General features: G+C 43.4%; 1 protein-coding gene and 1 long non-coding RNA gene across 2 annotated transcripts in view; both read right to left on the bottom strand.

Annotated features, from left to right (window-relative positions):
* Positions 1-9,881: 9,881 nt before the first annotated feature.
* LOC121552129 (transmembrane protein 121) lies at positions 9,882-12,215 on the bottom strand. The gene has a single exon (XM_045211194.1). The coding sequence runs from the start codon at positions 12,058-12,060 to the stop codon at positions 11,095-11,097; it is 966 nt and encodes a 321-aa protein (XP_045067129.1). The 5' UTR covers positions 12,061-12,215; the 3' UTR covers positions 9,882-11,094.
* A 323-nt stretch (positions 12,216-12,538) lies between these two features.
* LOC123482700 overlaps positions 12,539-16,723 on the bottom strand; it is a 51,281-nt gene continuing 47,096 nt past the window's right edge. The window contains exon 2 of the long non-coding RNA XR_006657831.1: positions 12,539-12,839. This is a non-coding gene — a long non-coding RNA (uncharacterized LOC123482700). The remainder of the gene's footprint in view (positions 12,840-16,723) is intronic.

The raw sequence follows: 16,723 nt of genomic DNA, 5'->3' as shown, positions 1-16,723 counted from the left end.
GACGTCCTCTGGCTGCCAGCTGGTTCCACCAGTTGCGTAAAGGACAACATGGTGTCCCGGCAGGCTAGCTCCCGTCAGACGTCCTCCCGCAGATGGCACCAGAAATGGTCGATCAAGGCCCGCTCATTCCACCCGGACCCCGCTGCAAGAGTCCGACACTCCAAAGCGAAGTCCTGCGCGGTCCTCGCCCCCTGCTTCAGGTGGACCAGCCGCTCGCCCGCCTCTTGACCTTCGGGTGGGTGATCGAAGACAGCCCAAAAGAGGCGAGCAAACTCCCCGTAGTTCTCCAACGCGGCTCCTCCTTCGTTCCAAACCGCGTTGGCCCACTCCAGGGCTTTCCCCGAGAGGCAGGAAACGAGGGCGGAAACCTTCTCCCGCTCTGATGGGGCCGGCCTTATGCTGGAGAAGTAGAGCTCCAGTTGGAGGAGGAATCATTGGCAGAGTGCCGCCGTCCCGTCGAACTCCAGTGGTCGGGATATCTGGATCCCTCCGGGTGCTGGTGTGTGGGTGGCTGGATCCGGTTGGCCAGCTGGTCTCGACAGATCGGGTCCTCTCCTCTCCAGGCGTTGGATGACCTGAAGAACCCGATCCATCGCTTCCCCCAAGCTGGCCAGCATCGTGGAATGCTCCTGGACCCGTGCCACGACTCCAGGCATGCACTCCTCTGCCGCTGACTCCATAGCGAGAGGTGGGTAATTCTGTGATGAGTGTGATTAGAAGGAGTCAGGCGCAGGAGCGTAAATCACAGAATACAGAGTTTATTCCGTTGTACACAGTTGCGCTGGATAGCGACAACAAAATACAGGCACAGGGGAACAATCTACCCCGGCAAGACAAGGTACGGGTAGCTCCAACAAAATACAGGCACAGGGGAATAATCTACCCCGGCAATACAAGGTACGAGTAGCTCCACCGAGCTACACTCATCTCACATAAAACAATCACCCACAAGGACAAGGGGGCAGAGGGAACACTTATACATAAACGAATGAGGGGATATGAACCAGGTGTGTGTAACTGACAAGACAAGACAAATGGAATGATGATATATGGAGCGGCAGTGGCTAGTAAGCCGGTGACGACGAACGCCGAAGCCTGCCCGAACAAGGAGGGGAGGCAGCCTCGGCGGAAGTCGTGACAAACCCTCAGTTTTAGCAACATTTTCCGTGTTGTTAGTCTGTATGTCCCACTCATAAATAAAAAATATGTACAATGCATTCGGAAAGTATTCAGACCCCTTGATTATTTCCACATTGTTACGTTACAGCCTTATTCTAAAATTGATTAAATTGTTTTTTTCCCTCATCAATCTACCCACAATGACAAAGCAAAAACAGGTTTTTTGAAATGTTTGCAAATGTATAAAAAAAAACCTGAAATAATACATTTACATAAGTATTCAGACCCTTTACTCAGTACTTTGTTGAAGCACCTTTGGCAGCGATTACAGCCACAAGCCTTCTCGGGTATGACGCTACAAGCTTGGCACACCTTTGGGGAGTTTCTCCCATGCTTCTCTGCAGATCCTCTCAAGCTCTGTCAGGTTGGATGGGGAGCGTCGCTGCATAGCTATTTTCAGGTTTCTCCAGAGATGTTGGATTGGGTTCAAGTCCGGGCTCTGGCTGGGCCACTCAATGACATTCAGAGACTTGTCCCGAAGCCACTCCTTTGCTCCTTTAATCTTTCCATCAATCCTGACTAGTCTCCCAGTCCCTGCCGCTGAAAAACATCCCTACAGCATGATGCTGCCACCACCATGCTTCACCGTAGGGATGGTGCCAGGTTTCCTTCAGACGTGACGTTTGGCATTCAGGCCAAAGAGTTCAATCTTGGTTTCATCAGACCAGAGAATCTTGTTTCTCATGGTCTGAGAGTCCATTACGTGCCTTTTGGCAAACTCTGAGCGGGCTGTCATGTGCCTTTTACTGACTAGTGGCTTCCGTCTGGCCACTACCATAAAGGCCTGATTTGTGGAGTGCTGCAGAGATGGTTGTCCTTCTGGAAGGTTCTCCCATCTCCACAGAGGAACTCTGGAGCTCTGCCAGAGTGACCATAGGGTTCTTGGTCACCTCCTTGACCAAGGCCCTTCTCCTCCGCTTGTTCAGTTTGGCCAGCTCTAGGAAGAGTCTTGGTGGTTCCAGACTTCTTCCATTTAAGTATGATGGAGGCCACTGTGTTCTTGGGGACCTTCAATGCTGCAGAATGTTTTTGGTACTCTTCCCCAGATCTGTGCCTCGACACAATCCTGTCTTGGAGCTCTAAGGACAATTCCTTCGACCTCATGGCTTGGTTTTTGCGCTGACATGCATTGTCAACTGTGGGCCCTTATATAGACAGGTGTGTGCCTTTCCAAATCATGTCCAGTCAATTGAATTTACCACAGGTGGACTCCAATTAAGTTGTAGAAACATTTCAAGCATGATCAATGGAAACAGGATGCACATGAGCTCAATTTTGAGTCTCATAGCAAAGGGTCTGAATACTTATGTAAATAAGGTATTTCTGTTTTTTATTCGTAATACATTTGCAAAAATTTATAAAAACCTGTCTTCGCTTTGTTATTATGGGGTATTGTGTGTAGATTGATAAGGAAATACATTTTAGAATAAGGCTGTAATGTAACTAAATGTGGAAAAAGGGAAGGGGTCTGAATACTTTCCGAATACACTGTATATAAGATAGAGAACATTTACCAAATTTCATCATGTTGTAATATGTTTGATAGAGAAGTTTAAATCCTGTTCAAGTGTTCACCAGTATGCTAGCTCACTCTTGCTCACTCACAGAGCTATGGCTAAGTTAGGCTCCAAATGTCCACCCTGTTAGAATATACCCTGTTAGGATTATGCACCTAACAGGTTGGAAAATGCACAAAAAAAAAGCTTGACCAATATGTTTTTCTGAAAGTCAAACATGTATTTTTTCTGATAGAATACTGCCAGCCCTGCTTCTGTCCTGTCTTCTCTTTCAACCATTATCTTGTGCTCTGATGAGCCTCATCTTCTTAATGCCCCTAACAAGCGTTCCATTCAGACTGCTTTATCTCATGAATTTCTCACTTTGTTCTCACTCCCATTTATCTCCCACCAAATCATGAGAGAATGGTCTACACAGTTTTTGGCCTATATATCTAGCTAGTAGTCCAACTGCTATTTTAGAGTTCTGGAGGAGGAAAAACTATGTTCTTCCAGCCATCTGTGGTAGTATTTTGGGGACATTTTGTTTCATGTTTGTTCCCTGGTATTTTTTACTCAATCCCACTGTTTCTGCAAATTGATCTGCTCAAAGTGATGGATGGATGGTGGTAGGCAGGCACACTGGGCTGATGTTGAGAGAAACTACACTCAAAGTACAGCATATACCAAAAATAAAAATGTAAATGTTACCTAATGTCCTTGGTTTTACCTTGTGATGTGACAATGGGCTGTCGAAAGAGACCAAGGCAGAGGGAAAGTGTGACATACCTCCAGGTATCTGTTTCACAACATTAAATATATATTTGGACAAATACAGTATATCATTTTTTGCACAGCATATGGTTTGAAACTTTCCTCAATCCTGTAAAAAAAAAAATTGATGTATGTTTTGTTTTATATAAATCTGAACATTAATACAGATTCATGCTGAACAGATTGTAAATTTCATTCCAAACATCACTAAACTGATCAACGCACACACCATATAACCCTAGGTGCCTTAGAAATGCCTTCCTAAGAACTCTAAAGACGTATTTTCTAAAGCTTCCACCCCAAACCTTGTTGTTGTAGTATTGTTGTTTTGTATACAGTATATTGCATATTTAACATTGTATTATTTTAAGTGTTTTGATAGTTTAGGATTTTACTATTTGATAATTATAATATATGATTGACGTTATGATTGTAAATTGGTTTACAATTCAGTCTATGACTGCGCGAAACCAATGAAACCTAATACTACTACTAATATAAATGTCAACCCCCCAAAATATTTTACAGAGCAGACTTTGAACTATACATTTTTTTCTGTGACGTTCAAATAGACAGAAGGCTACATTTTCTCTCAGGTACTTAACCGTTCTTCCAATATCTCACTCAGTATTCTGAACGGCACTCTTTCTGGCTACCTTCAAGGTCCCTCGACTACCTCCCAAAATTCCTAAGTGTCTCTGGGTCTGAATACTGTTCCATTTAAAATTCCAATTTGACCTTTATGCGCCTTCTAAAACTGTCTGGGAACCTTGCATTTAGATTACATTAAAAAGCTATAGGAAGAAAGTTGAGGTCAGTGATTGTGGCACCCATTTTGAAAAGTAGATTTATTAAAGATAGATTTCCAGACACACATACCATATTAATTCTTATTTGTGTTTATGACATGCTGATTTTGGCATTTAGATCCCACATGCAGAGAGAAATTACCATGACACTGAATTAATAGGCTAGTAGATGATACTGCAGTGTGACTCTCCGAGCTTGATTATATTAGGGCACGTAACAGAAAATGTTTTAAAACGTCCTGCAACAGAAAATGTGTTCCATGGTTCCCTGAGATGTGTATAGGCTTTGGGCTCTGCCCAGGTCACTCCCTAGCCACACCTATAGTCACTACCTCTGCATTCAGTTTGAAGAACGTTTTGGGGAAAAGTGTAGTTCAGTACAAACCGTTACGCAACTTAGCACATTTTTATCAATGTTCTTGAACATACTGAGGTGCGTTTGCTCTGTCTGGTGGGGTGTGGCTTGAAGCAATGACTAACGTATTCAAAGGGCATGCTGACAGCTTTCTCCAACCCATGACCCAATTCCTCCCGATTTTTGGAACCAGTCTTTCAGAACAACACCATTTCTGTTTAATTGAACGTTGCAGTCAATTTTTTCGTACTGAACGCAGCCCTGGTTTGAGTGGGTTTGAGGCATAGAGATGTGCCCAAAAGCCCGTTTTAGCATGGGCAGCGCCATTAAAGACTTTCACCATTTTGAAGTAGTCAACTGGGTGGGACTTCCTATGGGTTAAGGAAGGATCACAAAATTCCATCCAGGTCATCAGGAGGTATCAGCCAATGAATTATACTTGTGAGCAAACATTCCATAACTGCAGGTGGCAGTAAATCGCCAACCTTGGGTTTATACCTGTTCAAACAACACACTCTAGGTGGCAGTATGCACACTTTCAATTTGTTTACCAGAAAATTGACTTCTTCAAAATGGAGATGGCCTCAATGGCACCAAAGATATCTAGTCGAGTGACCGCTCTAACAATTGAAATACTGTAAATGTCCTCAAAGATAGAAGGCAGGAGGGAGGAGGCAAGATCAGGTGGGACCACTCTAGCCAATGAGAGGGCAGATAAGCGTGTGACCCTTACAAAAAAGATTGCAGTTTTGAAACTGCAATAAAAGTGCAGTAACTGCAGGCGACTGTGGTATTTTGGACGCAGTAATTGCAGAATAACTGCAGTGTGCTGCAGTTATACTGCACTGTAACTGCAGTTACACTGCAAAAGTACTGCAGTAAAAAAACGGTGTTATTTTGGACGCAGTATTTGTAGCGTACTGCAGTTATACTGCACTCTGACTGCAATCTTTTTTTGTAAGGGCAACAACAGGCACTCTTTTGTGGACTATTGACGTCCAAGGACCAATGTGTGGAAGGCTATTTCTAAGGCATATTTATCAATTGTGGGTTTTTCTCTGTGGATTATTTTCCTTTGGAATATTACACAGACTATCAATTCAACTGGTAAATCAATCTGTCCTTTAAATCAGGGTTTCCCAAACTCTGTCTTGGAGGCCCCCCTGGGTGCACATTTAGATTTTTGCCCTAGCACTACACAGTGGATTCAAATAATCAAAGCTTGATTATGAGTTGGTTATTTGAATCAGCTGTGTAGCGCTAGGGCAAAAAACAAAACATGACATCCCATGTTTTTCTAATGGGTTTAGTGCTGACTGACCATTATAAACAAAAATCAGTGTTTCTTGTTGGACAAGTCCAGGAAATCCCTCCCTGTTTCACATGGCATATGTTTAACAATTAAAACTTGAAGGCAAATCTAAAGAAATGCTTACCTTGTTTGTCCTTCATGATTGAGAGAGGTAGGGGAGACCGGGGCACAAAGTAACACTTATAGGTTTAGCTTATTTTGAAAATATTATTTGAGGTAGATTCATAATATTTGTATACAAACTACATACATATCTTAGCTACCATTACACACTGTAACAGCGTTTCTGGGACAGACCAGTCGTTTACAATTCAACCGAAAGTGGCGGTAACATGCCCCCCTTGTATTTCTACTTGTATTTCTCACGGGGCTAATTGTAACAGGCTGCAAGGTTAATTGAAATCTGCTCTGATTTGAATCTGATATAAACATATTTTCATTTAATCTTTCAGGCATGTAATATTGCCCTAAAACAGAGTAGCCAAAACATATACTTTTAGCTTTCAAAAGTATGAATATGACTTAAATATGAATATACTTTTTCTAAGGTATTATCTTACTTGTATTGGCAAACTTGATGTAAAGAAGTGACAGTTTATATCATTATGTGAATGTGTCTGAATACCATATAAAATACCATTGCATTTTAGGTAAGGGAGAAAATACAACAATAACTATACCTATCAAAAGACCACTTCTTACTGATAAAACAATTATTGCCTTTGTTTGTTAATTAATCATTGTTTATACAACCGGTGGGTCTAATCCTGAATGCTGATTGGTTAAAACCGCATTCCAGCCGATGTCTATTCCACAAGTTACCACCGGCTAAATCTATGACGTTTAAATGCCTATTTACTCTGTTCCATCTGATTGCGCAATCCACTGTCTCATTAGCCCAGCCAGGCAAGTTATAAACTTGATCTCCACTATAAAAAGCATCTAGACCTTATCTCACATTTCTTTTAGACTAACATTTCATTTTCAACAGCGGATATTTGTATAAACCTTGCTGTCTGTCTCTCCGACATTTGCAACATTGTTTCAATATTCAAATTCGAACTCCAGCTGTCCCATAGTAATGAACGTGTATGGATTGGGAGTCGGGACGAGACAGACAGGCAGGCAGTGTTTCTCAGCCAGTCGAAATCATAAATCAGCTGGCATAATTTTTATGGATATATACAAAGAAATGTCAATTGAAAAAAGGTAAAACAAAACGAAGTGCAGCTAGTTTGCAGTCTATCCAGCTTCAGTTTGAAGTTATTGTGTTAGCTGTGTTGTTAGCTAGCTCCCCTGAACAACAGTGTCCTGACGAGAGAGCACATTTTCTTTGCCAGGCAATATCACGCCTCATTAGCTCATTGTTATGGATGTCTCCAAATAAATGTCACTAGAAAAAGCTTAAACAAATGCAAATGAAACTACTGTTGTTATTCTGGCTGCACTGTTTGACATGACTGTAAGTTAGCCGTAGTTGGCTAGCTAGCAAGCAAGGAATAAGAACGTTGCCAGCCAATATGGCAATGGAACATTTAGAACGAACAACTGATACAGAAAGATAAGAATGAACTGGGCATGGTCTAATTCACTGAACAACCAAAAGCACACATCTAAGTTTAGCTTTCTTAATGAACCAGAAAATCTATAGTTAGTTCTGGTTGTTTATCGATGTTAGCTGGCTAAGTGATTGAAACTGCTTTGTAGTGTACCCCTGTGTTTATTTTCATTTTGTAAGTATTGTACAGTCGCTGGCTAGTATCTCCAATTGCAAATAAAAGCCTCACTCTGGGCAATAATATCTGCTCTACTTTGTTGCCTCCTTACTAAAACCTCCACTGCTAGGGCGGCCTCCGTTACAGTTAAAAAATATATATACCTTTTTGTATGTTTTTCATGTTTTGAATATACATTTTGATAAATTCCATCCATAGCCACTTGTTAGGAACATTTGTCACATTATTAATTCAAAGTGTTGTGTTTCTGTGACACCCAGAGGCTGAGAAATTGGCGATTTAGCTAATCTGACATACCGGTGCCACCTAAAGAAAGGAACTAATCTTGAGTCATGAACTCCAGCTGTTTCTGCAAGGTTAGACGGAATGTCTGGGCAGAATGCTAGTAGTGTGCTTTGCATTTTGAGTGAAAGTTTATGAAGACAAAAGCCAAGCGGGCGCATGGAATAATTTCATTTGGATGGATATGACAGAAACGTAAGCAGATATTTGATCTAAAAGGTGGGTGAAATGTTTGCTTCAGTATTCTTTAGTGCTAATGGTATGTGTTGTGTCGCTCACAGGGATTCAAGCATTTTCTGATTGGTTTAGGCTACAGAGAAAGGCATTTAAAAAGAGAAATGGCTTCTGACTAGGCCTATAGTAAAAGGTGTGTTGTGTTGGGTGATGTGGTAAAGTCTTGATGTATTTTGAAAACTGTCAGTGACAGTGTTGTGTTTATTTCCCTTGTGCGTGTGTTGTTGCCCTGGTCAAAATGGGTGCACTATAAAGAGAACAAGCTGCCATTTGGGAGAAACCTCCCTTTCTCTCTCTTTGTTGATGAGGTCTCTAGTGGCGAAGGTGTGAATGACATGTACCCACCAGAGGCAGAGCTCCAGTACCTGTATTTCCATATAGATGGGTCTCCTTCTCACACAGTGGGATGTGGTATTGGGCTCAGGGCAGCTAGCGTGGCTGGCTAAGTGATTAGAGGGTTTGGAGCGTAGTAGAGCAGAGGAAAGAGCAGCCGCATGGTGATTGGAGAAACAGTCGAGTCAGCAAGGTTGGTCAACACCCACAACACCCGCACTAGCTCACTCGCTCGCCTGAGTCACCATATCGCCTCTATGCATGCCCGTACTGAATTAATGTTGTCGAAATTGAATATTTCACAAAGTTATGGGTGCAAAATAAATCACAGGTAGGTAGAGAGATAAAAGTGCTTTCACAACCCTACTACGTATGGAGGGAACACAATTAATTTCCTGATGCACAGGCTCTGGTTAATTTATGAATGAGTCTCGCCCTGCGAGGGTTCTCGCTAAGGTGAGCTCTTGCTGAGGCGGCTACAGGTCATTTATCCCTATTCCCAAGTTTTTCATTTACTTTCTCTCCCCTCTCAATCAATAGTGGCAATCTATCTGTGGTGGTGTTAACGTGGTGTGGTCTGTTATTGGGACAACTGTGCCCTGAGCTAGGGACACACTGAGAGCAAGGCTTAGATGTAACAAACCCATATTTATAGCATCTAGTAAGCTGAATGATCTCCACAATGGTATTTCTGGCATGTATCTTCTTTAATCCTAAAGCAATAGTTTACATTTGAAAGGGCACTGCTTATTTTCAAAGAATGGTAAAAAGAGAATTGGCATTCTTCCATTTGCTGTCATCAGGTGCTCTTTCTTTCTTTCTGTCTTTCTTTCTGTAGATTAAAGGGTACTGTCACTGAGTTCCAGTCAGTTATTGTCGATGGGGTCAAAGGGCCCTGAGGATTCTCCATTGTCTTGGAGTGCTGGTACCTGTAGTTGAGCTGTACATGGGTCATTCCGGTTACATAATAATAATGCCAGGGTTGGCCCATGTAACAATGTTTCCATGGCAACAGAGTTCGCCTACCGTTTGAAGTGAGATTTGACAGGGACGATGGAAGAGTTCAGACAACAGGAGAAAATAGAAAAAACAACATGACGGGGTTAGAAAAATATGAAAGTGCTATTTGGAAAAAGTGCATTCAGTTGAGTTGATCTACAAAGAAATTGAAATCGGTTTTCTTTAGAAAAATGGAAAAGAGAATGAAGTCATTTTCTTGTAGACAAAAGTACATTTTGGACCCTTTTTAACCTGGCTTTTTCAAGGTTACATTCCTCTTCTGTATAATGCTGAGTACTACAACACAACATGTTCTCTTATGTAGCCTCCAAATCAGAGATTGTGGGTTAAGAGAAAGACACATCTCTCACATTCTTTGGATACTTTTATTAAAACATTACTTGCCTCCAACATACCATTTTTGTAAAGAATGTACATAATAATAATAATATGAATAATATGAATATGAATAATACTTTAATTAACACTCACTTCATCAGTTAAGTAGAAACAGTTTGCAGTTTTCAGGTTGGATTGTACATTTATATTTTAACGTTTGTCAATGAGGCTATGTCTGCACTTCTCTGCATTCTTTGACTTCAAGGCTGTACAGTAAGGGAAATCAACATGATCTTTTTCCCTTCTGTTTTTCTGACATGAACACACATTTCTTCTCCCCTTTACTGTTTCTTTCACACCCACTTTTTTTAAGCCACACGCTTACAGTACATCAAAATACAGTTTCACACGAACCCTCCCATCCCGCCCACACAAAGAGTTGGCTGCCTTGAGTAGAGTGTATAGTGCTGAGCTCTGGTGCTTTTATCAGACATTTGGTCATAAAGCGTCACACTGACAGAGGCAGCAGGCTCCAGATAGCTCCTTTCTCAGCAGAATTAAGCAGAGGATGAATTTCACTCTTCTACAACTACCCTTCCCCCACCACAGCTCAAACAAACCTTCTTATTGACCCTTTCTCCCTCCTCTCCTCTCCTCTCCTCTCCTCTCCTCTCCTCTCCATCCTCTCTTTCTCCACTTCAACTGAAGTGCTTCTTCAGAGCGAGTGGTATACCTCCTTTTCTAAGGACAACAAAGAATAAAAGCCACGCAATGCACTGTCGAAAAGGGGCATTTGAAAAAATCCCATATATTCAGGGAGGAACACATTTTCCAAATCACTGTTACACAACATACGTACGTCACTGAGCTGCAGAACATGGAGATTGTCCCATATTATTAATAAAGTTTTAAAATGGTTAATTTAAAAACATTATCCGATACACAATTATATTCAATAAAAACCATGTCAGTTCACTTGTCAGAATCAAGAAGGTGAATCTTTATCCTTCTCCAACAGACAGACAGTCTAGGCTATAAACATTCCTCTAGTTATATCCACAGTTGTTCACAGTTGTATGACAGGAAGAACAATACCATCCTGTCTTGAAACCCATTTCTCTCTTTACACCAAGCTCTCCACGGCTGGATAGTTGGAACCAGTCCAACCAGATCTTAGGGTTTGGTTACTCACTGATCACAACGATGGAGATGCTCCATTGGTGTCCAGACCGTCCCGTGCTGGCGGTCATGTTTCTATGTCGCGCGCTGGCGAGGGTTCATGGGGCAGGTTGGTGGAGTTGGGCAGGGTCTGCGAGTGCGACGTGTGGGGCGTATGTCCATGGCACACCGAGTTCTGCTGCAGCTCCAACGCCATGGCGTTCTGCAGGTGAGGGAACTCCTTCACTTGACGCCGGTACTCCAGGAACGTGGACGCCTTCGTAGCGATCGCCACCACGTTCTTCCCCACGAAGATGGTCGAGACTCTACTGTCCTGGAACAGGACCATGTTGACCCCACGGATCAGGATGGTGACCACGTTGATGGTGACTAGGCTGAGGATGGGATAGAGCATCATCTTCTGGGGCGACACATGCTCCCCTTGAATGGAGATCTCACTGAGCGAGACGCAGGGCAGGATGAGGAGGAGGATGTAGCAGTAGAAGAACATCAGTCCCTCGGCCCAGATGGGCAGGCCGGTCCGCTGAGGCTCCCACAGGTTGGCCTGGATGTCCAGAAGATCCAGAAGATCTAGAGCCACCCAGAAGAGCCTCCCCCGCATGTCCTCCTTCTTCCTGAAGGTCCTCACGTACTCCATGTGGTCCAGAGCCACTAGAACCAAGTAAAGCCCTGGGACGCATATGGACAGTAACAGAGTCAAGGCTTTCCGGGCCACCGTCTCCAGAGACTTCCTATCTGCCTTGCAGTTCTGGAAGACGAAGTAGAGCTTGATCTCCAGCACAAAGATGTAGAGGAACCAGAGGATCATGGCGTAGCCGCGGCGGGCCGTGCGCACCTCGGCGCCCACCCACACGGCCACATAGCGCAGCACAATGAGGAAGCAGATGTCCCCGACCAGCACGATGATGCACACGCCGATCTTCCTGGGCCCCTGGTTCTGCTCCACCAGGTAGGCGTCCATGAAGGCCATGCTGGTCATGATGACGATGGTGGTCAGGCACACGTGGCGTTTGTCCGGGGGTGGCAACACCATGGCGAGGACCGGACCCGACCGCCTGCTGGCTCTCCCCTCCAGTTCACGGCTTCCGAGTTTAGAAAAAGAACGGTTTCCTGTGGGAACACCAGTAAGTCACACAGTTCATCTATTGAGAGTCAGTCCAGTGAGTAAAAACAGTGAAGTCGGGAGGGGGGGGGTCTTTGCAGGGCTTCTGGCAGGTGATTTCTTAGGCCATGTGAACACAGGAACATCATCTCATCACTCAGCGCAGTTCCATTGATCCCCCTCTGCTAGTAAAGCAGGCGCCATAGTGAGGTGCTATATGGCAGACGGTCCATGACTGATACTGGGATGCTAATCCACACACTGAGGGGGAGTGGAGGATACACAGAGGGGTGTGTGAGGGCCGTGTATAGAACACAGTGTGCAATGTGAGGTTGTATGGGGTAGAGAAAAGCAGTGTGTTTGTGCAGCTCAGTCCCTCAGTGCGTGTGGAGGCTGAGAGATTCTGTTGCTCAGTGTGTGGCGGAATCACCCTGTGGGGCAGCACTGGCCACGGTGGTGCAGTGTGTGTGGCTCTGTCCAGTGGTGCAGTGTGTGTGTGTGTGTGTGTGTGTATTTGTGAATGTGAAATCGAGAGAGGAGTCTGCAGTGGCCAGATCCCCAGTAGCCATAAATCACAGAGACAAGGGAGCGGGGTCAGCGGCCCGTGGGGCCCTGCGTCCAAAGGCAGCTTCCCCGGAGGGAGGCTCTCACACTGGGCCAGAGACGGAGCATACTCTCCCCCCTCTGCCACGTGCCGGCCTCGCCACTGCCTGGGGGAGAGAGAGTGAAAGGAAGAGAGGGGGATGGGGAAAGGGAGAAAGAAAGAGAACTGTCAGTGCAACTGGGCTATATAACGCAGCACTCATTGCCAAAGACAGCAGGCCATCCACACGCTAGAAGCCAGGCAATGTGTCAGTGTGGTTAAAATGTGGTCTTGTCTGTTACACTGTAGGGAGGGAGGAAGATACTGCACCACTCAGGACCATTTTAGACCGTCTGTCATCACTATCTCACTGTGTAATAGGGAGTGCCTGAAGACTTGGTCACTGTTAACTTAGAATGGTAGGTAGAGGAGACTGGGGCAATTGTAACAGGGGGCAAGTGTAACACCTTGAGAAACAAGCTAGAGTGATACAACTCACACAGTACATGCCCATTTAGGTTCTCTCTCAGCTTGAAGAGTTACAGCCAAATATATCACTATTTGCATGTTTTATGGGCAAATGTTTGTTTTTTAGGGGTGAAAGTAGTTTTTATCCATTAGCTGTATTTTTCTTATACTGCCCTGAGCATTAATGTGCAAGAATTCAAACATGAATTTACATGAAAGCATTAACATGAATGACTATTGTTGTCTCTTGCTAGGCACATTAGGTTTTGTCATGGCTGCTGGGTTGGGGGCAATTATAACGCAGTGTTAAAATGACCCTGAGCCAAGCAGCCAAATGATGATAACAAGTGATTTTAACTTTATGATTGTATGAATTATACATGAATTATACAAATAATAACTTTAAATAGCCTTGGGGTCCTCTAGAGTGCCAAAGAAGTATAATCTGGGCACCATCAGACTATTCAAGATGTTTTGAGAGGAACTGAATGACCATGCAAAATAATGGGTGTTACTGTAATTATTGGTTTCAAACAAAGAAATACTAATATTTCTTGCAAAATCATTACATACGTCTATGATAATAGATTATTCATATTTTTTAGGTGCTACATTTGACCCAAGCTACTGTTACAATTGCCCCTGGCATAGAAGCAAATGTAACGTCCAGACTTTACTGATTAAAATCAATAGTGTGATCCTACCGTCTTATGTACAGACATATAAATGGTATGAATGATTAGGAGAGAGATGTAAGTTTCTTGTATAAAAAAATTACTAGCATAGTTCAAGTGGTCTCTGAGCAACAGAGTAAAAGACAAAAACTGTTACAATTGCCGCCAGTCTCCCCTATCATATTGTGATAAAAGATGATAGCTCGTACTAAAATAAAAAAAACTGTTTGGACCTTTGCCCCATTTACTCCTACATTTACTCCTAGACAATTCACAGGATCTGCATGAATCCCAAGTGATCAGAAGTGGGTACAAAATTGAATAGAATAGACTTCTCAATACACACACTTTGGAAGTTAAATAGACAGGGTATGTCTATCTATGTCAAATATGTCTCCATAGACAGGAGAAAATGTATATTCTCAATAAAAACAGAAGCCTCAATGCCAGTCAATAAAGTTAGAACATTCAGCCATCCTACTTAGTGTTGCTTAATTTACAGTAGACACAATATCAATGATGTATCAAACTTCCTTTCTGATTCTGTTGAATGATGTTTCAAGGTGCGTGCGGTTTGACCTGCTCAGTATTCATATTGACGTGCACGTTGAGCGCTATGACAGGTGAGGACATGGGTGCACTCGTCTGCGCTGACATTTTGTAAAAAAAATGGATGCTGGGTGCTAAACATTGCCAGCAGGTGCCAGCCACACAAGCTCGTTTTATCCATAAATAACACACCAACATATAAATGTTAGCACGGAGAAGAAACAGAACAGGGGTGTAAAAAGCGAAAGGAGTTAATTGAGCAGAAATGTCTCCTTCAATTGTAATTGGAGCGTCAGTCGTCACACTGTCACATTGTCACTTTGTCACGTTCGACAGCCGTGAGGGTTAACGTTCTGTCATAGATTTTGTCATAATAGGTATCGGTCAGTATAGACAGTGGTTGGGATCAGTCGTATAGAAAGAGAATGAATCACACATTATCCCTGTCACCTTGTCTACATTCTAAATCAACATATCAATTTATGTAGCATTTACATTTTATGCAGGATTTAAAATATACCGTAGATACTCTTGAACAACATTGTTTAACATTGAAGTGTCAGCATATCAATTTATGTAGTCAATCAACATATCAAGCTACACTATATATACAAAAGTATGTGGACATCCCTTAAAATGAGTGTATTCGGCTATTTCAGCCACACCCGTTGCTGACAGGTGTACAAAATCAAGCACACAGCCATGCAATATCCATAGACAAACATTGGCAGTAGAATGGCCTTACTGAAGAGCTCAGTGACTTTCAACGTGGCACCGTCATAGGATGCCACCTTTCCAACAAGTCAGTTCGTCAAATTTCTGCCCTGCTAGAGCTGCCCAGGTCAACTGTAAGTGCAGTTATTGTGAAGTGGAAACGTCTAGGAGCAACAACAGCTCAGCCGTGAAGTGGTAGGCCACACAAACACACAGAACGGAACCACCGATTGCTGAAGCATGTAGCGCGTAAAAATTGTCTGTCCTCAGTTGCAACACTCACTACCGAGTTCCAAACTGCCTCTGGAAGCAAAGTCAGCACATTAACTGTTTGTCGGGAGCTTCATGAAATGGGTTTTCATGGCCGAGCAGCCGCACACAAGCCTAAGATCACCATGCGCAATGCCAAGCTTCGGCTGGAGTGGTGTAAAGCACGCCGCCATTGGACTCTGGAGCAGTGGAAACACGTTCTCTGGAGTGATGAATCACGCTTCACCATCTGGAAGTCCGACAGACGAATCTAGGTTTGGCGGATGCCAGGAGAACGCTACCTGCCCGAACGCATAGTGCCAACTGTAAAGTTTGGTGGAGGAGGAATAATGGTCTGGGGCAGTTTTTCATGGTTTGGGCTAAGCCCCTTAGTTCGGGTGAAGGGAAATCTTAACGCTACAGCATACAATAACATTCTAGACTATTCTGTGCTTCCAACTTTGTTGCAACAGTTTGGGGAAGGCCCTTTCCTGTTTCAGCATGACAATGCCCCCATGCACAAAGCGAGATCCATACAGAAATGGTTTGTCAAGGTCAGTGTGGAAGAACTTGACTGGCTTGCACAGACCCCTGACCTCAACCCCATCGAACACCTTTGGGATGAAATGGAACGCCGACTGAGCCAGGCCTAATCACCCAACATCAGTGCCCGACCTCACTAATGCGCTTGTGGCTGAATGGAAGCAAGTCCCTGCAGCAATGTTCCACATCTAGTGGAAAGCCTTCCCAGAAGAGTGGAGGCTGTTATAGCAGCAAAGGGGAGACCAACTCCATATTAATGCCCATGATTTTGGAATGAGATGTTTGATGAGCAGTTTTCCACATACTGTTGGTCATGTAGTGTATGTAGCATTTGAATTTCATGTACAATGCAGCATTCAAAATATACCTGAACTACTCTTGCACAAAGTTGTTCAACACTGAAATAATTTGGTTAAGAAAATGAATAGAAGTGCATATACTGTACATAGCCTACATTATTCATCCAATAACATACCCTCTTTGTTTGACACTGCAAGACAGAATATCTCAGAGCTACATCTATGTTGATATGTATGCCAACGCCACTGAGACTCAGAGCTGCATTGGACACAAATGTAGATTGACATCTGTGAGAGGAAGTTTCAAGCAAAGAACAGTACATACTGTAGTTTCACTTCTGTTTTAGAGAAACACAAGGCCACGCTGCTATGTGCTTTTGAATAGCCTGATGTGTTAATGCTGGAGGGATGTTCTACAAGCAGTATTAACCAACATTCATTGTAAAATCATTAGGGACACATTCAGTCAGAATTTGTTTTTGCTTCATGAAGCTGACTGTGTAACATGCGTTGAC

Source organism: Coregonus clupeaformis, chromosome 36, assembly GCF_020615455.1.
Source record: "Coregonus clupeaformis isolate EN_2021a chromosome 36, ASM2061545v1, whole genome shotgun sequence".
In the NCBI taxonomy this organism is placed as follows: domain Eukaryota; kingdom Metazoa; phylum Chordata; class Actinopteri; order Salmoniformes; family Salmonidae; genus Coregonus; species Coregonus clupeaformis.
The sequence above is the reverse complement of the archived record's forward strand: the minus strand, read 5'-3'. Positions and strand labels throughout refer to the sequence as shown.